At 38.9% G+C, this 23381-nt stretch overlaps 1 protein-coding gene and 1 long non-coding RNA gene across 5 annotated transcripts in view; both read left to right on the top strand.

Annotated features, from left to right (window-relative positions):
* Positions 1–23381, top strand: part of LOC148973357 (uncharacterized) — a 115093-nt gene that overhangs the window by 36575 nt on the left and 55137 nt on the right. For all 4 annotated transcript variants that reach the window (XR_016146885.1, XR_016146883.1, XR_016146882.1 and 1 more), the window contains one exon: positions 132–193. This is a non-coding gene — a long non-coding RNA (uncharacterized LOC148973357). The remainder of the gene's footprint in view (positions 1–131; positions 194–23381) is intronic.
* Positions 2347–3489, top strand: LOC120470546 (E3 SUMO-protein ligase ZBED1-like). Its single transcript, XM_039660103.2, has 2 exons — positions 2347–2853; positions 2978–3489. Exons 1-2 carry the CDS (start codon positions 2347–2349, stop codon positions 3383–3385), a joined length of 915 nt encoding a protein of 304 aa, XP_039516037.1. The 3' UTR covers positions 3386–3489.

The raw sequence follows: 23381 nt of genomic DNA, 5'->3' as shown, positions 1-23381 counted from the left end.
CAACAGAGGCAGTTGCCATTTAATTACAGGTATTAAAAGCTTTTATACAGCTCTCTAGAATTGACAAGCTCTCTAGAGTGTGATTTAATGAGTTTAGACCATTCTAAAGTAATTTTTTGTTTTGTTTTCAGGGCTTAATTGAAATTTGCACCCATAAGTTTTGAGACACGAAGCACAAAGTCATCATTCAAATGTAAGTATATGCTTTTTGTGCCCATTCATTACTGATATTTGCAGGCATCATTTGGATGCCTTTAATAGCTGTGCATGTAAACAAATATTTGGCACATGGATAGAATACAAAACTTGTTTGCATGCAGCTGTTTCTCTCATCAGCCTTGAAACACAGCAGCTGACCAACCACTAGCAGCTCAAAACACACACACACACATGCTGACCTACAAACTTTAAGACCATTAAACGGATAGTTCACCCAAAATTGAAAATTGTCATCACTCACACTCATGTTGTTCGAAACCTGTAAGACTTTCGTTCATCTTTAGAAATTAAGTTCTTTTTGATGAAATCTGGGAGCTTTCTGTATTCTCCATAGGGAGCTACGCAACTACCACTTTGACGCTTCAAAACGTTCATAAATAGATCGTAAAACTAGTCTATAACTGCATGCTTGTTGTCCTCATCGGGGTCTCGACCTGACTGCAGTTGGTCGTCGTGACCGACTTGAGTGGGCAAATGCTCACATTCGATGGCATCTGGCACTTTGGAGAGGTGTTCTCTTCATGGATGAATCCCAGTTTTCACTGTACTGTGGCCATGGATGAATCCCAGTTTTCACTGTGGCCTTTTATTCTGGCCAGCCTAAGGCACACCTGTGCAATAATCATGCTGTCTAATCAGCATCTTGATATGTCACACCTGTGAGGGGGGTGGATTATCTCGGCAAAGGAGAAGTGCTCACTAACACAGGTTTAGACAGATTTGTGTACAATATTTAAGAGAAATAGGCCTTTTGTGTACATTGAAAAAGTCTTAGATCTTTGAGGTGAGCTCATGAAAAATGGGGGCAAAAACTAAAGTGTTGCGTTTATAATTTTGTTCTGTGTATAAAGCGATCGTGTCGCTTCCGAAAATTTGGAATAAACCGCTCAATTCATATGGATTATTTTATCTCTTTATGTCTACTAGTGTTGTAGAAGCTAAAAATGGCAAAGCTTTTTTAAACAAGGATGCATTCAATTGTAGGGGTGTAACGGTACGTGTATTCGTACCGAACCGTTTCGGTTCAGCACTTTCGGTTCGGTGCACATGCGTACCGAATGCAAATGCGGAACTTGCGTCAAATCTGAGTTTCCACACGAACATATTAAGTGTCGGATGTCTCCGCTCTGCACTTGCGGTACAAACACAGCGGGCTTTAGCCCAGCCTCTCGCTAGCTAGCGTCATGGCCAACGCAGACAAGCCAGAGCTTGAAGAACCACCCATATCATTAAGGTCTCCTGTTTGGGAACACTTCGGTTTCCCAGTGAAATACGTCGACGGACAAAGGCTAGTCGATAAAACGAAAGCAGTGTGCCGACATTGCTCAGTAACGATCGGGTATGTAGCTGGAAACACATCAAACTTGTTAACGCACTTGAAAAGGCATCACCCGAATGTGAACATCACTTCTACGAGGAAAAAAACGAGCATAGTTCAAACGCAGCTCCCGTTGGCATTTAAACAGACCTTTGCTGGTAATTCCGATCGGGCCAAAGCAATAACAAATGCAATTGGTGTTTTCATAGCAGCTGATCTACGACCATACTCGGTTGTGGAGAACATTGGTTTTAAGCACATGATGAAGGTGACTGAGCCCAGGTATGAAATTCCATCTCGTCCACATTTCAGCCAAAAAGTTGTACCCGGTCTTTATGAACAGGTTAAAACTGCTGTAGTCCACGAGCTGTCAAAAGCATCTGCTGTTGCACTCACTACTGATGGATGGACATCTAGAGCTACTGAGAGCTACTTAACAGTGACTGCCCATCACATTACTCCAGAGTGGAACATGGTAAGCCATGTTCTTCAAACCCGCCCCATTTATGAACAACACACAAGCACAAATCTGGCAGAGGGACTTAAGGAGACAGTGTTTGAGTGGAAGTTGGAGAGGCCAGGGACTACAATTCCTGTCACAACTGACAATGCCAGGAATATTGTCAATGCAGTCAGTGAAGCTGGACTGGGCCCTCAAATTGGATGTTTTGCACACACAATTAATTTAGCTTCACAGAAAGCAACAGGTCTCAACCAGGAATTCCAGAGTGCTAGGTAGAGTCAGAAGGGTTGTGTCTTTTTTTCACCGTAGCCCAACAGCAGCACATATATTGGAGAGCAAACAGGAAATGCTTAATATTCCAAAACACAGCCTTATTCATGATGTCACCACCCGCTGGAACTCCAGTTATGATATGCTAGAGAGGTACCTTGAACAGCAAGCAGCGGTGTATTCTGCCCTAACAGAAAAGCCCCTCAAGAAGAACAAAGAAATAAGCACGTTGTCTGACCAGGATGTGAAAATGGCAGAGGAGGTACTTGAGGTTCTTAAACCACTAAAAACCATCACAACACTGATGAGCACTGAATCCACACCTTCAGTATCAATGATCCTCCCCCTAAAAACCACAGTACTCAACTCTATGACACCCAATGAGGAAGACAGTCCAACTGTAAGAGAAATCAAGGCTGTCATCACAGAAAACCTGAAGAACAGATACTCTGCTTGTCATGACTTCCTCCACAAATGCACAGCTCTTGATCCGAGGTTCAAGGCCCTTCCTCATGTGGATGATGCCTGTCGTGACAGAATCTACAACGACCTCATCACAGAAATTGTAACCATGGAAGAACAGGTATTGTGTTAATTTGCTAGTGTGTAAAATATCTTCATTGACATTGTATAATCCAAAATACTTTGCTGCTACAGTGCCAGTAGTAGTAATTTATTAAAATTAGTTTTGTCATTTTATTTTGCAGAGTGCGGAGGCCACAGCAGTTAGTTCATCTCCAGTGACAGGACACTCAGAGGCATCATCTCCTCCTGTCAAGAAGTCTGCCATGGCTGAACTGTTCGGTGAACTCTTCAAGACTCAGGTGGGAAACAAGCCTACTTTGCAGCTAGTGAAGGAAGAGGTTACCTTATACAAGTCTGTGGACTGCATCTCACTGGATTCCAACCCACTTGAATGGTGGAGGACCAATGAACCCACATATCCTCATATTGCCAAGTTAGCAAAGCACTACCTTGCTGTACCTGCTACCTCAGTCCCTAGCGAGAGGGTATTTTCTACAGCTGGAGACATTGTAACTGCCAGCAGATCTTCCCTTTCTGCAGACAATGTGGACAAGTTAATTTTTTTGACAAAAAACATGAAAGTTGAATGAATCTGAGCAAGTCTAAAAACTAAAACTGTTGATGCTGCACTTTACACTTTGTAAAAGTTATATATTTATAATATATATATATATTTTTTTTTCATATGAGCAGGCCTTAAAGCTGGGATTGGTAATGCTCCACTGTTATCCGTAGTTATTTATATTTTTCATTATATTTTATTTTGTGATATTGGTTTCAGAGGATTTTATTTAGTGGAGAATTTTGCAGCAACATTTTATTTCTTATTCTTTTTTGTTTTGTTTTATATATATTTTATTTATTATATTTAATAAAAAGTGTGTTTAAAAAGGTTTAAACAAATTGTTCGAAAAGTTTGAAAAAAAAATGTTAAAATAAAGTTTATATTAAACTAAACAACCAGCAGTTTAATGTTTGCATTTCTTTCCCTTACTGTACCGAAAAATAACCGAACCGTGACTTTAAAACCGAGGTACGTACCGAACCGTGATTTTTGTGTACCGTTACACCCCTATTCAATTGATTAAAAGTGACGGTAAAGCCAATTATAATGTCACAAAAAATTAATCAAAGAATCCTAAAAAAAAGTATCATGATTTCCACCAAAATATTAAGCTGCTTTCAACATTAATGCTGTAATTATAGGAAATGTTTCTTGAGCACCAAATTTGAATGGTGACACTGAAGACTTAAGTAGACTTAGTAAGTTTTGCCGTCTGGATACGGTAAACGTTTGGAAAACGCATGGGATTCAGTCGTCACCTTCTTCGTTGCACTGATTGGTTGTAGCTATCCAATTGCGTGCAGAGATGATTTGAAAGACAATCGTTTATCCCGCCCCTCAGATTGAGCCCTGTCAATGATGAGTTCCCAGACCTAACATCTTGATGTAGGTCTGGCATGCCAGGCTACCGTTTTACTGTATTTTTGATCAAATAAATGCAGTCTTAGTGAGCAATGGAGATTTCTTTTGAAATCTTTTAAAAATCTTACCAACTCCAAACCAATTGAGTGAATCAGAGCTGACTGCATGTTTCATTGTTCTGATAATTACTGTATATTTTGCTCAGCTTATAACTGGCTGCACTGCTATCATTTGGTAATGGAAAAGCTACACGTTCTACCGTATAACATCTTAGCTACTTTTACTAGTTTCTAAGTTCTCAACACTGGCACTAGATTCTGTTTAATTGCCCATGACACACTCAGAAAGAACAAACCCCTAATGTTTCTCCACACGGCTACTCTCGTCAGTGCCACAAGCCCGGTGCACTCATTCAGAAAACAGCAGCTTGTGGTCTGACCTTGAGTCAGGAGCTCCTTTTGATGAGCGCGAGTAGAGGAAAGAGAGAGTCTTATTTTAATTGTAGCGGGGTCACGGGTTCAGTGCAGAAAGCCGAACCGCTCACACATACAAGGTCTCCCTTCAGGCTGGAGGCCCACAAGGTGTGCAGAATGTGTGATGAGAGACAGAGCTACAAAAAAGAAAACTTCTACAAATATTACAGACAATTTGTGTTAATGACAGTCAGGCGTTTGCACTAAGTACTTACATCTGCAAATCATCTGAAGGTCTCGCCAAATTAAGGACTGTTAAAAATATATCGCTGAATCGTCATAAAAGGTTGTCTGCTTTCATCTATGAACAGTGGAATCTTAAAATAAATGACAAAAAAAACTATGGATCTGCTGTGAAATCATCTTCAAGCTCTAGGTTCAGACCACAGCATTTTTGAACTTGCTGAATCCTGAAGCTGTTTGATGCCAATTATTCTGTTTTCACACTTGGTTTGATCGCTTCCACCTCCCTCCACCATCCCTTGCAGGTATCTTTTCATAGTGTATTATTCGCCTCAGAACATGCACTTCATCTATGTGAATAACACTTTCAGCACTAGCGGCAGCTGTTTACCACTGTACTTACTGTAAACTGACCATGATTTTGGTAGGATGAATTTCTTGTTGGTTTTGGATCAGCATTTCAGGCTAACCTTAACCTTAGGACTGGTTGAAGAGCTAATCAGAGTTAACAGTTAGAGTTTGCCAAAAAATGTTGATCCAGGATCACACTGCACATGCATTTCTACCAGAAAGACTCGGGAGAATAAATACTTTAACAATAAATACATTTATTGATAGCCCAGCAAGCAGTAAAGTTCTTTGGCGTAGGCCCCGTCCATAGCTCGCAATCCGAGGGTCCGGACTCTGCATTTCCTGCCTGAAGATGAAGGCAGGGGCGCAGTCGACCCCCTGGGAGGTATAGGAAGGGACCATCATGTTGGTGGTGGGGAGGATGGAAGGGAAGGAACTAGGGATGCACCGATATGAAAATTTTGGCCGATACGATAACCGATAATTCTTTATATTTGAAAGCCGATAACCGATATATCGGCCGATAAACTTAAATCCAAATTTTTATCTAATTTTGAGAGCCTGATTACAAAAACAAAAGTCTCACAATTAAATCCACGTCCCAAGTGCACAATTATAATGATGTTTTTTTCAGCCGATATGACAGATTTGCGTTGCACGTGTTGTCCCGAACCAGATTTTCATTTTTTGAAGAGATTTCAATCATATTTCAAGAAATTCAAAAACATAAACAGTTCTCAAAAAGTGTCTCAGCTGAAGGTAATAATACATTATTTATCAGCTTTAATATATCGGCCACATTTTCTTACCAGGCAGATAACGATAACATTAAAAATGAACATATATCGGCCGATACCGATATGCTGGCCAATATATCATGCATCCCTAGAAGGAACCTTCTTGGAGGTGGTGGGGAGGATGCAGGTCAATGAAAGCGTAAGCATCTGCGAACTCAAACATGTGTAAGTACCGGCCTTTTATACCGCAATTATTAGACACGATTGGATTGATGAGAAGGTAATCTGTGACGCAACGATTGAGTCTTTCTGGCAGAACTTAATGCTAAAGCTTCCATTTCTAATAATTAGCAAAAACTGGATTTTTTCATTCCCTTTTCAGAGGTCTGAGGTCTAATAATGAGTATATTGAAAGTTTTAAAATAAATTGACACTCAAAACCAGTGTATCATATCACCATAGATGTAAGTGTTCACTTCAATAAAGGCCACACTACTGACGTGGTCTTATCGCTACTAGCACCTTGCACATGCAAGTTTTTGCAGGTCATAATAAATGTTATCTTATCGGCAAGGCATATCTGTAATGTTTTCATAGCGATGCTGATGATTACCCTATACCAGATTGTTGATGAACCCCGTTGACTTGCATGTATATATCTGACTTATGTGTTCAACAGAAGAAATAAACTTATAAAGGTTTGGATGAGGATGAGTAAATGATGGCAAAATTTTAATTTTTGGGTGAACTATCCCTTTAAATCCTCTTTGTCAACGTGACATCATCTGCATTCACACTTTGTTGCAGTGTGTAGATGGACGAGGTGATTTCAGAAACATTTTAATGGCTTTAATGAATCCCTCAAGCCGAGGCTGATAAAATGATATGCCAAAACGAGCTCTTAAATGGTGTCTGAAAGCTAATTAGAAGAGCAGCTCAAACATGGTACAGGGATGGTGATAAATTTCACAGTTGAGCCTTCAGAAAATTGCACAAATAATCCCAGATCAACCATTCGCCCACTCACCTAGCTGAATGATCTGCTCTGATGCACTCCAGCTCCCCTTTAGCTTTCTGCAAGATACCCTGATCAGAGCAGAAGAGGCTGCAGTGCATTAGTACACCGGGCGAGCTGTCAGACACTCTCTCTCTAGTCGCCCTCTTTGGGTGTGAAGCTCTGCGGTATCTGTACATTAATGACTGCTGTTGAGACACCACCGGCTTTCCATCCTGAGCAGCCTGACCTTCACTGTCCTTGGCATTCAGACGTGAATAAGGGAGAGCGAACAGGCTGGGAAGACAAGAGCTGCTTGAATAAAGTTGTGAGGGAAGAGAGAGCAAATAAAGATAGAATGATTGAAAGTGGTGAAAATAAGAAGAAACTGACAGAATAACACCCCTCTTGACCCGGCAGATGGGATAAACAAGATTATTATAGTTTTTGAGTGGATGACCAGGGGCAGCGAGACCATGTTACAATAATAAAAAGTATGGAGTGACCTTTTCCGTGTACTGTATGTGCGCGTGTTCTTGGAATTAGTGTCTAGATGCGTGCTGGTTATATTCGGCCCATGTCTGATTGTTTGGGTTGGTTTGTTGTGTATGTTAGGGTTGTCCAAAACCACATGTTTGTAGAATGTATTTTCTGTGCAGAGATGTATAGAGTATTTGGGAAGGGATGTTGCTGGGGTCATCTAATGTAAAAATAGGATCTCTTTAAACAGAAGTCAGTCTGTCTTCCACTGAGTTTGTTGAGACATGTGTGGTATAAATGTTAAACAAGAGCACTGTGGGATTGAGAAACTATTTTGTATGCTTGCGGTTTAGGAGGCAAAACAGTCCCATGAACACTGATGGAATGTGGCCTGATTCCACTTCCATGCGCTTGGATTTGCTTTAGCGCCAGGATTTGCAATCATGCTTACTTGCTAAGTGAAGCCATCTACGTCCATGAGGACATAATAGACACGGTGTGAGATGTCAGTTCATTTCGTTTTTCATACTCTTGTTATTCAGAGAGTGTGGGATAAATCCTCATTTTCCATTACCCCTGGTTTCCTCTCGGCCTTTTAGCTCGGAAAAATCCTCTCATCCAGCATTTGATCTTATCTATTCAATTAGTCGTTGGCCTCCGTTCTGCTTCTCATCCTGAGCCCGCCAAAGCAACATACGCCATATATTTGCTAGACCCTCTCAGGATGTGACCTGCGCTTCTTTTCTCAAGGATTTCATTGTGTGTGTTTGTCTTAAACATATCCTCATCGGTCAGCGATCTGCGGCTGAAACGTGAGCCGGACTCTGCCTGCGAGTCGGCGTGAAACATAATTCGGTGTCGGAACGCGTCCTGCAATGCACAGAGGTAAAAACTCTACAAATGATAAGCTCAAGCGGCATGAAACTTTAGAAGAGGGGCGGTGGAGGCGGAGGCGTGTGGAGTCCGGGACAGGTTGCAGCGGCCCCGTACAGGCCCCGTACGGCCCCGTCTCAGAGCAGAGGGGCACAGAGGTGGCTGTGCGGGAACAATGGCTCTCTTTGTAAAGCGGCCTGGCTGTGCAGAGCCTCAAGATGTCTTCCCCATATGAAGCTGATCATTGTTCCCACTCCTGCTTTCCTTTTTCTTCCTTTCACTGGTTTAAGCAGCCTGTCCTGCTTGCTGTCAGCCTGACATGTCTCTCTCCCCGGGCACCCCGACAACCATTCAACACAAATATAAAGAGAAGTCACTAACACTTCCATCCTGTGATCACACTTGTGTGTTGCTCCCTGTGTGTGTTTGTTTGTTTGTTCCCTTTGACTGCCATATGCTCAACCATGAGAAGAAGAGACACTTTGCCTGCTGTTCCCTAGTCTTGGCATGTTTAGTAGAAACAAATACAACTTAGGTGCTTATCTCATTCCATACCTCTATTTCTTTTTCTGTTCTTTTCTTTTTTTGACGGGGAGAGTTTGGCGCCCTGTTCCTGCAATGTATCTTTTAACACCTGACAGACAATGAATGTGAGGTCATTCGCAGGGTGGTGCTGTATTTGGTCTCGGATTCCTCCCGACATGCATCATCAGGTATGCAGCATTTTTTGGACGGTCGTTGTATCCGTTTCATGGAAGGAGTCGTTGGGCGTGAGACAGAAGAGCGTACGGTTCGGTTTCAGCCTGCTTTCTAAACCTGGCCATATGCCCCCTTGTGCCTATTACCTTACTCCTCCCAGATCTGAGCGCGCAACAGATAATACTTATCCATATGGCAGAATATTACTTACAATGTTGCTTACAGGGGAAGCTGAAGCACAGCCGTTGGTTCAGACCATTGGGTTACAGCGGTCAACTCATTCAGAGGTCTAAAACTTGGGTCCGGTAATCCCAGGGTACCACGGTGCTAGGGGATCTGTAAAAGTAAAGTTGACCAAAAAAAATGTATTCTTTAGAGCCGTCATAGTTAACGTTTATTACAAAGGACTGATCTGAAATTCTGAAATTAATTGTGATTATTTTGTTGTATTGACAGCACTAGCTTTTTGTCATTAGACTAAAGCTAAAGCAAAGCTATATATATATATATATATATATATATATATATATATATATATAATTTATTACATTTGCATTCACCAAATTATGGTTATTTCGTTCTGCTTTCTGAACACTTGTCAGAAAACATAAGATCAATTTTGATTTTTTTTTTTTAATTGTATTTATTATTATTCTATTGACAACACAGATTTTAACAGTGTGAAGAAAAAAATATAATTTTGTGGGAGAGAAAAATATTTTCTAGATAATATTTTAATCATTCGCTTTTAGTACAGTGACAATATGACCAATTATAATTTTGGAGTCATTTATTTAACTTTGTAACAAGTAACATTTTCCACATGGGTTGAAAAAATTATATTTATTAAAATACATTTGCTGAAATAAAATGTATATATATTATACTGTCTTGCAAGGGAATCATCATATGTTGAGAACATCAAAATTAGTCATCAATTGATTAGTGAGGTCATGTAGTTTTTTTTTTTTAAAAGTTTCGAGTGTTTTATTACTCTGCTCACTGTACCTTGCTGACAGCATCTTGTTAGGCAGATTTCTCTAAAACCCTCTCAGAAAAGTTGCTGTTTTAAATACATCCTACTGGCTGTAGTTTTTTATTTTTTTTTTTTTATTTTTTTTTTTAAGTTTTGAGTGTTAGCAAAACTCTGCTTACTGTACCTTGCTGACAGCATCTTGTTAGGCAGATATCTCTTAAAACCCTCTCAGAAAAGTTGCTGTTTTAAATACATCCTACTGCTCAGCCATGCACATTTAGGTGTTTTTAACCATTGGATCGCATCTTGCAAAGTTTTTGAACATCCCACGGTATGCGTTATATTGAAGGCAAATATAAAGTTAAGCAGTCACAATCTTAAACGCAAGATCCCTGCATGCGTTCTGTCCTATTTCTTAGTGATGCTTCTCTATTTTGTACACAGGATGCATCTTATGTAAGAAACACATCTGAGCAAGATCAGAAGGTCAACTAGTCATTTATGCAACCCACTGACTAGTTGTTTTTGAAAATATGTAGTTTTGCACATCTCTGTATACTTATAGCTTGGTCAGCTCCTGCTTTAATCAGCTTTTTCTCTTACCGCAGAGTTCTTCTCTGCTCTTTATGAAGACATCACGCTGTCAGGATTTCAGAAGCTTATTTTTACAATAGCTGTCTCTTAGCACCTTTTTTTAGACTGCTCCATCTCCTTTGTGCCTGTGGTAAGTGGCATATTTCTGGAAGAAGCGCTCATCCTGACTGCGTTGCTCTTTTAAGCCGGGCTTAAGGAAGTTATCACACACCTTCCTCCCGCTGCAAAGAGACAACAGTTAAAAATAGATGGCACCAATGCCTATCGTCCCAGACACATGCATTTGCATAGCTTTTATGTGTGTGTATTAGTGTTTGTGTGTGCCCTTTTCCCTCTTTCCCTCCCTCATTTTTCCCCCTCTTGCATTGTGTCTTGTGTTTTGGATCCTCTTGGGGTTCAGTGTGCTTTTCGTAGGGGTGGGCAGTCCAGAGATCACCAATGAAAAGCAACAGCAGACAGTCGGGTAATTAAAGTTTTGGAAAGGCTAGTCTTTTCTGCCTGTATTTTCTTTCAGGCCTTTTTGAAGAGTGTACCGGCTTGTCTGCTCTATCAAGGGCTAGGTATTGAGTCCAGAGCTGTAGGGGAGCCATCTGGCCCGAGACCACTCCTTTCGTCCTGTGAGAATGCTTCGACTTTTACTCTCTCTCTTTCTTTCTCTCTCTCACTCTCTCTTTCTTTCTCTCTCTCCTAATGTTTGAGAAGAAATGGTGTGTAAACAAAAGTTACATTTTTTATAGAAGGTGAAGATCTCTTTTTTAAATGGTAATGTTTTGATAAATTGTTTTTTAGATGTTAAAGTTTTTTTAATGATGGAATTAATTGCTTTAATGAATTCTCTCTCTCTCTTTCTCTGGGTTGGGCGACACTTTGTCGATGGCAAAAGAGCAGAAAAAGGCCGTTGCTGATTTTCAACAATTATATCAGTGTCAGCTGCTGTGAAATGGCACTGTCCCGAGACTCTCTCATCCAATCAGCTCGCCGATAAGATGTGTAATCTTAAAAACATTTATCTTGCAAAAAAATATTTTCTGCTGCCAGGGCAGGAACTAAAGTGTTATTTACTGTTGTAAAGACTCCCTGACCTGTTGCTGAGAGCTTTTCATTGGAAAAGATCAATTGCCCGTGCTGTTGCTAAGATACTACAAAATGGTCAGCTCTGTTTTGCATGAAGCATTTGGACTTTTGAATCTATATTTAAAATGCATTTTAATGATGAAATGGAGTGATATTCTGCGCAATTAAAGCCTTTTCAGATGCTGACGGATGGCAGTAATTTGTGAGGTACATAAATCACTCAAGGACACAAATTCATGCAAAATGGAAGCACAACACTATTCTCTTTCTGTTATTGGGGCTTTTACGATACAAAACATGACTGTAGAATGACAAGGCCATCGCTTGAGAACTTTTTGGTGAAGTGCGTTGATAGTTGATATTTAGCGTCTTGGACATTTGAGTTTATGCAAAAACTCTTCAAGATTCGATAAGTGAATGCTTAGCAATAAGAGGATTCTGTTTATTGTAAATCTAACTGCATCCATCAAAATAAGAGCACTGCAGTTGTAAAAGGGCCATCAATGATAAATAGCAGTAATACGCAGTAAACAAAGCTCAAATCAAGAATAAGGATTCATTTTTTTCTCTTGAGCCAAATTGACACGATGATGAGACAAATTGTACAACTACATTTTTTTAATAAATTGAATAAATTGTACTATATGAATATTTTCCCGTATGTGGTCTATATGCTAATTGGCTTTTGAAAACCATATCTAAATGTTATTTCTCTTGTCTTGTTTTTATTGAGGTCATAGTGAGAACACAAGATTGCATTAGGTCACTAAATGCATTACTCAAAATTAGATGCACATATACATTTATTTTTAAGTTATTAGCGGATGCTTTCTTATAGCAAAATCTAAATGATTATAGCAGTTCCCATTTTTAGGCATTCTTTTGCTAGTGGTTTTACAATAACCTATACTGATCTCGCAGTAAAATTATAAGAATTTCTGTTCTTTTGTAGCCTGGTTAAAACCAGACCATTCTCAGTTTGTAACTGAGTTATGGTCTGGCAAAGCTTCAGACAAATCATTTCCAAAGGGGCATCACCAACGGACGGAGCTCCGCATAGCTCAAATGTCTCTGGGCGCAATTGGATATGGCGCAATTAGCAAAAATCCCATAGACTTTAGAGCGAGGGAACCGGTAGTGCTAAAATGCTAACTCGCTTCCGGGTTTTGGCCTACAGAGTGACATTGTAACTTCGGCACTCTATTCACACTGATTTGCGGATGAGCCTAAATTTCTCTGTGACTTCACATGTTTTGATGCGGTGTGTAAATGCATTTTGCACCATATTCACTGCAGCAAACTGTAGCAAAAATGTGAGCATACAAGTTTCTTAATTTGTGATTTGTAGAATAGGATTTGTGCACGTGCATTGAAGAATTGGAGAAGGTGTAACTATTGTGTTGTGTTTGTGGAAGAGAAAAAATATCTGCAAGTTTGCAACTCTTAAAACATTTCTCTGTGTGACTTCATATTTACTGATGCACATGTGTGGATATTCTTCAAAATTCACTGCCACAGGCGTTCAGTTGTTTAGCACCAAATATAGCTTCACATAAGGGGCCATTGTGTAGATATTTGTTGTAAAAAAAGAGTTTAACGTCCACAGTAAATAGTGTTCATGGTTGTTTTAACAGAAGGTCAGTCAGAAGATTGAGTTCAAGACTAGCGCAGTTTGAGGCAGCTCTGCATCTTTGTCACGCTGCTGTATGGCTCTTATCCAGGGCTTAAGCAGGAGTTAGTAAACCATTGACACATCGTTTAAATGCATATGAGGGATTTGCCTAGCGTTCTTTTTCCTTTTTTGTTCAACATTCAGTGACATGTGTAAACTGATAAACCTAAGCTTTTTTTTTTAAAGCAGCAACCTAGCAGCAAATACTAAGAAAACAGAACAAATTGTGAATACACAAAAACATGAAAGCGAGTTAATTTTAATTATAGAGCAGTCCACCTCAGAAGCAATTACCACGCAATGCCTTTAACTCACCCTTTTTATCCCATACATTCCAGTTTTACAACGATTAGCTACAGAAACATGACTGACAGCCTTGCAACAGACATCCACACATGCTGTCAGTAATGTACAGATGAGATAATGGTGGCTGAGTACTAACATACAAAAATGAGAGCATGTAAGTGTGTTGAGAAATGCAGGTTATTGAAGATGGCTTTGTACTTGCTTCTGTAAGTTCTCTTCACTTAGATGAGTATAGAAGGAACAATGGTTCACAACTGAATAATTCAGCAGCTTGACTTTTACCGTCATTTAAAGTAGGATTCACTGACATATTAGGTTTGAGGTTGAAGCTGCAGTGCAAGCTTCAATATGAATATGGCTATTTGAGGCTTGAGGCCTTTTGTGCTGCTCTATATCAGGACTGGCAGCAGTGATGCCCTCAAAATTGGTTTGCAATATTGTCCTACATTCAGGCTTACAGGAGATTTTTTTATGTTAATGTTGGGTACTACTGTTCAAAAGTTTGTGGTCAGTAAGATTTTTTTTAACGTTTTTGAAATAAATCGCTTATGCTCACCAAGGCTACATTTAGCTAGTTGCCACAACTGGTTTGGACATTTGCATAATATGTTTAATATAATATAATAAGTTTAGAAGTGCTTTGCCTTGTTTGACATTTTTATTCACTATATTTGAACTCCCACGATTTTTATTTGGATTTTGTTTTCTATTATGATGGTGATGCATAAATCAGCTTTGTTGCCAATTCACAAACCTTGTTTGACTTTATTTATGGGGTCTGTTTCTGGGCAAACATCTCTTAAATGCCCTAAAATGAACTATAATGGAAGATGGCTGCTTCAGCTTGTTGTAATTAACTTGTCCTGATAATGTCGGGTAACATTGAACCTACACCAGTAAGCAGACCTCTCTCTTCTGATGGTCCACTAATGCTCCCGCTGTGGCGGTAACACTAACCTGGCTCACACTGCACCCCAGCGTCAGCCCGCTTTCTACTTTATCAATCCGAGGCGATTATTATGTTTCTCTATTTGTGAGTGTGAGAGGGAACAGGTTCACAATAGCTTCTCCAGAAGCTGTGTGTGTGAGTGTGTGTGTGTTAGAGGAACAAAGGCTCCTTACCTCAGAGCATTGGCATTCCCTGAGCGAATAAGCAGGATAGAGAAAGAGAGAGAGAGGGGTGCACAGTGGGGGTATTCATGGGCCCTGTCCCCATGGGAAGGAACCAAGGTCGAGTATTAGCTCCTATTAAAAAAGAAAGCCAGCCCTGCAGGGGCCTGGCACTCACTGCATAGAGAAAGAAAGAGAAAGGCAGAGTATTGGAAGACAGAGATGAGAAGGACATTAAGGTTTGGGCCCTCAGAACAACATCCTTAAACGCTTCCTTGAAACCTCCTGGATAAATTGTTGGACTGAACAATCATTCCTGTTTTGGTTGTGTTGTTCAGCACAAGATGTGTCAAGAAATAGAAATAGAACTGCTAAAGCTGTAGCGTGTTATTTTTCCTCCAGTAGCGACACCAAATGGATTTGCAAAAATAATGAAAGGTAGTTAGATTGGTTGAGCCAATGTTGTCAAACCAAGGAAGGCCACAGTAAATTACATCATGACAATGCTGACTGACTAGACGAACCAGTAAAGCACTGGCCATAAATATATGTGTGTGTGTGTGTGTGTGTGTGTAAATAAATTAAATTATATACTATATTATATTATTTACATGCTTATTAAAAAAAACCTATTTGAAAAGTATTAAAGTCAGTGGGGTACAGTGTGGTTTGGTTCTAACAAAATTATTCAAAGTTCTTCAAAATATCTTCTTTTTTTGTTTTACAGAAAGTCGTGCAAGTTTGAAACAACATGGGTGAGTAAATAATGACAGGATGTTCAGCTTTGGGTGAACTGTGGCTTTAAGGTCTTTTATGCAGGCCACATTATGCTTTTGTACATTGGATTGTGCTATGTAGATGTGCAGTATCTTACTGAAACCGTTTGCTTCACCGTTCACCAAAGGGCTTTTTTTATTATTTAGACAAATGCAGGCATGAGTTTCTAGATAAAAGACCATAAAAAACTACTTCTTTTTAGCTCAATCCTGAAATATTTTACTACTCCCTCCAGCTCTTCAAAAAATGTTCCCATCTACTAGAAATGGAAAACATGTGTTTATATGCAAGTACAGCCAACATCTCCTCTCCCATGTTGCAGTTCACTTCTCCATGGCAACAGTAATTACTATGCATGTCTCTAACGATGAAACGAAAAGTGCCTTTTTTTTAGAAACATAAACTTTAATGTGAGAAGAGATTCACTGTTTAGCTTGAGAATTAACCTTGAGAACAGTGTAATATCAAAGATGATTTTTTTTTACTTTTTCTTGCTTGTACAGTATTTAGGTTAGTAAGTTAGTTACAGTAGTACAGTAGTTGTACGTTTCTGTCCAGATAAACATATTGTTTGGATAGCAAAGTGTTCACATTCCATACCTTGATATTTTATATTTTTGGTTCATAGCAGCTCAATACTTGAGTTAGACCTTTTTTTCCCCTATAGGAGTAAGTTTTTCTCCTGGATCATTGGTGGTGATTCACAGGGTCACAATTTTTCTCCCCTCTTGATTAAACCTCTTACTTGTCAAAGATCACCGGTGACCCCAGATTATCACTGTTCTACCTTTACTACTCATTTAAACATCACACACTTACCTTATCTGGACAAACTCACCATCGTTAGACAGATTTTAAGACTCCAGCTTCAATATTTGACCACTGTTTATGATTAAACTGGTTAATTTCTTAATTTATGCCAGGAGTGCAAAATAATAAATCTGTAACACTTGTTATATTGAATCATCACTCATAAAGCATTCATTCACGTCTTCTCCGATTTATTTGTGTTCACATACATGCAATATACAGCAGGGTTTTTAGTCCAATGGTGTGGATATTTGGAGAAATAATGATTAATTATCGCATGTTTGTAAAATATTTCACCTTGCGGAATAACATTTCTATTAAGTTTTTCACTGAAATATGCGATTGAAGAGTTCAAAAGCGCCGGAAATGATCTTTTGCGCTAGCCTGGTTAAAACCAGACCATTCTCAGTTGTAACTGAGATATGGTCTGGCAAAGCGTCATAGATGCTTCTGAATCATTTCCAGAGGGGCATCACCAGCGGACGTCGTGGCTAGACCTAAAACCAATCAGAGCGATGAAGGAGATGACGTTTGCAGAGCGGCGGCCGGCGGAGAAACATCTCTGAGTGTTGTTCTTTCCTCGGTTTTTAACAAAAAGGAAACGTTCAAATCGCTTAAAAACGATTTGAGCGACTGATGTTCGACGGCAGCGTCCATCTTTGTAATGTAGGCTTCAAAATCCCAGCGCTTTCGTCATCATATAAAGCCCGCCCCAACGTTTCTGATTGGTGCCGCGATTTCTGCGGACTGGAAATGGGTTTGAATGAGCTCTTTGCCAGACTAACTTTCAGAGCAAATCTAAATTTGCCGGAGGTTGTCTGGGTTTTCCCAGACAAAAAAAAAACCAACGGTCTGTTGATGTATCGAAATCGTCTTCCATTGCAATTTTCTGTATATCTAAATATGTTTAGATCTTCACAGTGAAAGATAACACTTCCGAAATCTCCGTGTAAACAATGAGTGACAATGAGTTAACTTGCAGAGCAAATCTAAATTTGCCGGCTACCTTGACATGGTTGTAAAATTGGCTTCATAAAACACATAATTTGAGATATCATCCTCAGATTTGAAATGAAGCATGACCATTATTGTGGCTACACTTTAGTTGTGGTTATAAGTTGCAATTCTTCATTCACATACTATTTTAATACATTTAATAAATATATTATTAATATTTTTTGTTTTTGTTTTATGTTTGAGCTAATTTATCCCAATATTAACAACAGTCTGTTTAATTTTGAGTCTTGAAATGGAAACTATCAAGGGTTGGCTTTCTAAATATATGTGTGTTATGTGTCTATTCAGAATTGCCTATGAGCAGAAACCTTTTTATTCTGGGTATGCCAAGAATGCATCACTTGCCAAAATTGGGGCTGACTTGTAATGTCTAGAATGTAATTCACATGAATTAAAAAGACTAGGAAGGAAGTCTGGGCAACTTCACAGCAATTGCAACCACAATAGCTTGTTACCTCCACAACAAAACACTCCATACACATCACATGAAGTATTTTTTGGAGTTACTCTCTGTAATGAGTAATAAATCAGGCCACAAACAGTTATTTTGCAGTTCATTTGAAGTTAGACATTATTGTTGTTCAGTCTTTGAGCTCCAAAGCTTAAGTACAAGATGAAGCAATGTCATAGTCCTTGTCCCTCTGTGGCCCTCAGCTACTGTATGTCCCATCTCACCTGCGCTTTCCTCTCGGGCAGGTATCCTCCTCCCCTCACATCTGGCCCCTCACCTCAGATTCCTGGCATGCCTCTCCCACAAGCCTGGCATTTTACAGCCTGTCTTGCGTCAGGATCGAGTAACATAAATTAACATGTCCTCAGACAACCCGTATACATTTAGACTTGGGGCTCTTATGCTGGCAGGGATATTAACTCTATCTGCCAGCGGTCTCCTTAAAGCTGCAGGGCACTCTGACTTTTCGTATGTACCCTCCCCTCCAAATCGAATTCCATTCATATCCCCCAAAATAACTCTGCCTAATTGCCCACACTAGGCAACGATGAGAGGATTTATCACCGAGATTGATTTTAGGTGCAATGAGGCCATCAGTTAAAAGAATCAATTGACTGATATTGTTGAAGCTCACATTAGTGGGACAATTAGAGGCCTTGATGGGACACTCTATCCTCTATACTCAGTCTCTGCACACTCGAATCCATCTTTTGTCATTAGCATCACAACAACTTGATCGTATCACACAGTATTTGCTGTTCATGGAAATTCATAATTGTGATGCATTCTCTGGAGAATCAAATTAAATTTGCACTTTGAAAGATTCTGAGATGGTTGAATCATGTTGTCAATGGCCAGATCGTGGGAATGGGGTATCAAACTGTGGCTGGCTCAGCCCGAGCATGGCTCTAGAGACCCAGTGTTTGTTTTATGGCATGTAACACTCGATGAGCGGCTCAGTGCTTTGGCAGATATGCAAAAGGAATCAAAAAGTCCATCATTTATCAGGTATAAGGATGCACAGATCATAATTTTTCACGATTTTCTTCAAGCAAATGGGCCAATACCAGATACCAATTTCTTTTACTTTAAGCAGATGTATTTGTTGTTTATTTACTCTATTAAGTTACTCTATTAAGTACTCTCTAAGTTGTTGTGAATGTAAGCCAGAGGAGAACTGGCCCCCGACTGAGCCTGGGTTCTCCCAAGGTTTTTTCTCCATCCAATCTGATGGAGTTTGGTTCCTTGCCACTGTCGCCTTGCTTTTGGCTTGCTTTGAGCTTGCTCAGTTGGGGTTATTTATTTAGTGTTTAGCAATGTTGTTGATCTGTGTTGTGCTACTTACATGTTATCACTGTGAAGCTGCTTTGATACAATCTGTATTGTGAAAAGCGCTATATAAATAAATGTGACTTGACTTGACTTGACTTACAGGCCGAACTGGCCTTAAATTTAACGTAAAAACACAATAGTCAGACTTTAAATTTGTACAATTATGCTACAAAAAACATGCACTAAACAAAAACAGCAGACGGACTGATTTAATATGCAAATTCACACAAAAAAATCATAGTTCCTATAACTATTGGTGGAAGTTCTCAATTTTTTGCATATTCGCACCATAGGAACACATTTTTGGGGAATTGCACATTGCTTTTTGTGGGAAGTGTTCTTCTGTACACAGTTTACGTAATATCCAGGCACTTCTCAGCCTTTAGGCTTTGGAGTTGTTGACGTTGTTGAATGGCAAACTTAAATGACGTCACTGTCGGTCACTTCAGAGTTCCGACTGGTGGTGGAATGCAACCAACGGGAACATTTAGTTCTCTGGGAACCTCCCTAGTGGTTAGTTCATATAACTGAGTTCTCATAACTGCCCTATATATTCAATAAACCATCAGCCCCAATTCAGTATTTATATTTTTCTTCAAATATTTCAAGCATCGCAAACCGTGAGTTTGCTGTGCCTGGTACAGCATTTTGTCTACTGGCGCACCTGTGCTCTCTTCTCCTCTTTGCATCTGTCTTCATCGTGTCCCGTCTCTGGCCTGTGTTAACGTCCTGTTTACAGACTTCGTAATATTTCCTCACAAATTACATTTTGTGAAATGATTGCAATGCAGTTTGTGCGCAAATGTGGAACAGAGATTGGCCAAAATAAAAATTGTTGCCAATCGTGTGTTTGGGGGAAAAAACATCTGGTTCCGATTGATGGACAGTCGACCGTGTATCTCTAATAACGTTCTACACATCTTTGCCCCTTGGTTGTTTGTTTATTAAATATTTAGGCCCTGTTTGATTATGCTTTCAGCTACAAGTAACTTTAGCAACAAATAAATGCATAAATCTGTTTGCAGAATTCTGCAGATTTCCCAAAGTGTGGTAAAATTCTTTTGGTAAAATATATAACTAGGATATTGGCTGTTTATTAGTACTTAAAAAGCACACATTAATGCCTTACAACTACCGTATTAACTATTAATAATCAGTAATTAGGAGTTTGAGGTAAAAGTCATAGGTAATAGTAAGAATTGGACCCTAATCTAAAGTTTGACCAAAAGTCTTTTTTATATACAGTAGCTTAACTTTTCATAATGTAAAGCTAGAAAACATTTTAAATAGTCTCAAAAATTCTCAAATGTTTGGATATTTTTAGGTCCTAAAATGTGTTGGAATGGCTGGAGACATTTATAGTTAGATACACCATGCTATATTTTAGAGTGTAAACGAACCATGGAAAATGCTACAAAAGTTTGGGTTCAGTAATATATATATTAGGGCTGTGCAAAAGTTAATTGCGATTAATCGCATCCAAAATAAAAGTCTGTTTTACATAATATATTTGAGTGTGCTGTATATAATTATTTTGTATATATAAATATCTATGCATGCATGTATATATTTAAGAATTATTTGCGCTTAAATTCTGTATATATATATATATATATATATATATATATATATAAATACATAATCTATATTCTATAAATATTTTATATAGGAATAACACATTTTCTTAAACATATACATACATGTGTGTGTATTTATATATACAAAATAATTATATACAGCACACACAAATATACTGTGTAAACACAGACTTTTATTTTGGATGCGATTAATCGCAATTAACTTTTGCACAGCCCTAATATATATATATATATATATATATATATATATATATATATATATATATATATATCTTTAGCAAGGATGCAATAAATTGGTCAAAATGACAGTTTTATTCTATTTCTATTCATCAAAGATTCCTAGGGAAAAAATGTATCATAGTTTCAAACAAAAAATATTGAGTAGCACGACTGTTTTCAAATTGGATAATAATAAGAAATGTTTTTCAACTCCAAATCAGTATATTAGAAACTTTAAAAAAACTTTAATTGTAAAGTCTTGTTTCATTCCCTTTTAACGTACAGATACCCTGCATACTTGCTTATTCTCTTGTCTAACCAATTGGTCAGTTCTGTTCCAGACTGAACTTCCCCAATGCACTCCTCAGGCCACATGTGCCAGATGTGAGTAGTCTTTGTGCTCGGAGTCAATCCCAGAACATGTGAAGTTCATTATGTCAACAAGTTGTCCATGTGTTACTTTTAATTCTTTTTTCCCTTCCCTCTTTAAAAATCAGGTGATTTTGCAGCACATCTTGCAAGCGATTGCAATTCATATCCAGAGATTAAACTTATTGGCATGGCTTCAGACAGATATGAGTGTCTGCCCTTGATTAGAGCAAGGCCTTTTGAGGGGATAATCTCTTGACAACAACGTTTATTTAATATATTTACTGTGCAACAAATACTATGCCTAAGGCTCGGAGGATTTTGCGACGGATACCTTAATGTCATTTCGAACAACTTGGCATGTTCTGTTAATTATTGTTAATACATTTCCTTTTCTAATCATTCTGTTTACATAAACATGACATGTCAAGGGGCTTGTAAGTGTTTTCAACTAAAGGCAGATGTTTCTTTTTGTCATTATTAGATAAACAAAGACTTCCAGCCCAGAAAATCACTACAGTTTGAAATGACATACATCTCCATAACCGTATTTGTAACTTATGAGTTGTGCTGTGTTTCTTTGTCTCAACACCCCATTTAGTACAAGCTACACCGACTGCAGTATATTCTGCAAATCTTAAACAACTCTTATGTTGATAAATCAAGTTATTCTTCATTTCTCCCTATTTCATTATGTGTCCGGTCTTCTCTGTTGAGAGCTTTAGAGGGAGAAAGAGTGTGAGTTTGTGTGTATTCTGTCTTTTTCTTTTGCAGCAGACAGACTAGGGATGTCAGGTGCATGATGGGAAGTGGGTTCGCAGGGGACAGCAGTGTGGCGTAGGGCCAGAATCAATTGGCGGTGTAATGAGATGGCTTGGTGCCAGGTTTCCATGGAGCTCCCTTTTCCTGTCCTTCACTGGAGGATTTGTAAATTAAAGGGAGAGAGAAAGCTTAGGAGGGAGACAGGAGAGAAAAGGAAAGAGGCAAACAGAAAAGAAAGAAGGGAGTGGGTGGCAGAGGAGAAGCAAAAGGGCACAACCAAAGGAGGGGGCACAGAGCTAGACAGAGAAAGGTGCAGCGATTTACAAAAAAGAAAGGGGGGTGCGAGACAGAGCCTTGGACTGCTGTAGCTTCAGAGAGTTTGGCTCTGTGCAATTCGTTGAAGATGTTGCGGCTTTGTAATGTGTGCTGTTATATATTTTAGAATTTTTCTTATTTATTTATTTATTATTATTTTTTTGATGCTGAACTCAAGCTTGGAATCTCAAAGATAAGGTGCACTTGGTTTAGGGATGAAAATAAGGTCTCTCCTTTCTATTTCTGTGTGCCGCACCGGTACAAGATTTTCATTTCTGCCCCCTTGAGCCAAGAATCCGTCTGATAAAGCGTAATGAAATCAGTGCAGTGATATGCCTCTCTTAACTTCAGCAGTGAAACAACTGCCATGATGAGACAAGAATTGGCAATTAGTATTATAAAACATTGCTTTTTTGGAGAGTAATTCACTTTGCGACTCTATTACGAGTAGCCTTGCACAGGAAGATGTTCCTAATTTGTTATTATCACAGCTTTTGTCAAGTTCCAGGTGTACATTTTTGAATGGAGTATGCTTAAAATCTAAAGGTTTCCTCACGCCCAAATGACTCATATTGTGCATTTCATGAAGGTTTTTTGTTTGTACAAAAGGCAAATTCTTTCTTTTAGGATCTTTTCTCCACTACAGATTCTTCCACTACAATTTTTTTTTTTTTTCTCACAAGATCCTTCCTCAGTTTGACCATTTTTAATTTACCACCAGCTCTCCCACGGGCACCGCAATATTTTTGGCATACCGCTTATTAATTTACAATTTATCCAGACTCGGATAATCCTTTTTACTCTGATGACAAATTTATGGCTCTCATACTTTATGGGTTTTAAACTCTTCAATCTGGTCATTTATTTTAAATTAAACAGGTTGCAGAAGCTAGAACTATCCTTGTTCGGGGGGAGTGCTGACTTGGCCCATGTAAGATTAGAAGACTAAAGTATATTGACAAAGCATTTGAGGTCAGATGGGGGCACA

This window comes from Pimephales promelas, chromosome 16 (assembly GCF_988280905.1).
Source record: "Pimephales promelas chromosome 16, fPimPro1.hap1.1, whole genome shotgun sequence".
Lineage (NCBI taxonomy): Eukaryota > Metazoa > Chordata > Actinopteri > Cypriniformes > Leuciscidae > Pimephales > Pimephales promelas.
Note: the sequence above shows the minus strand (reverse complement) of the source record. Positions and strands in the feature narration are given on the sequence as shown.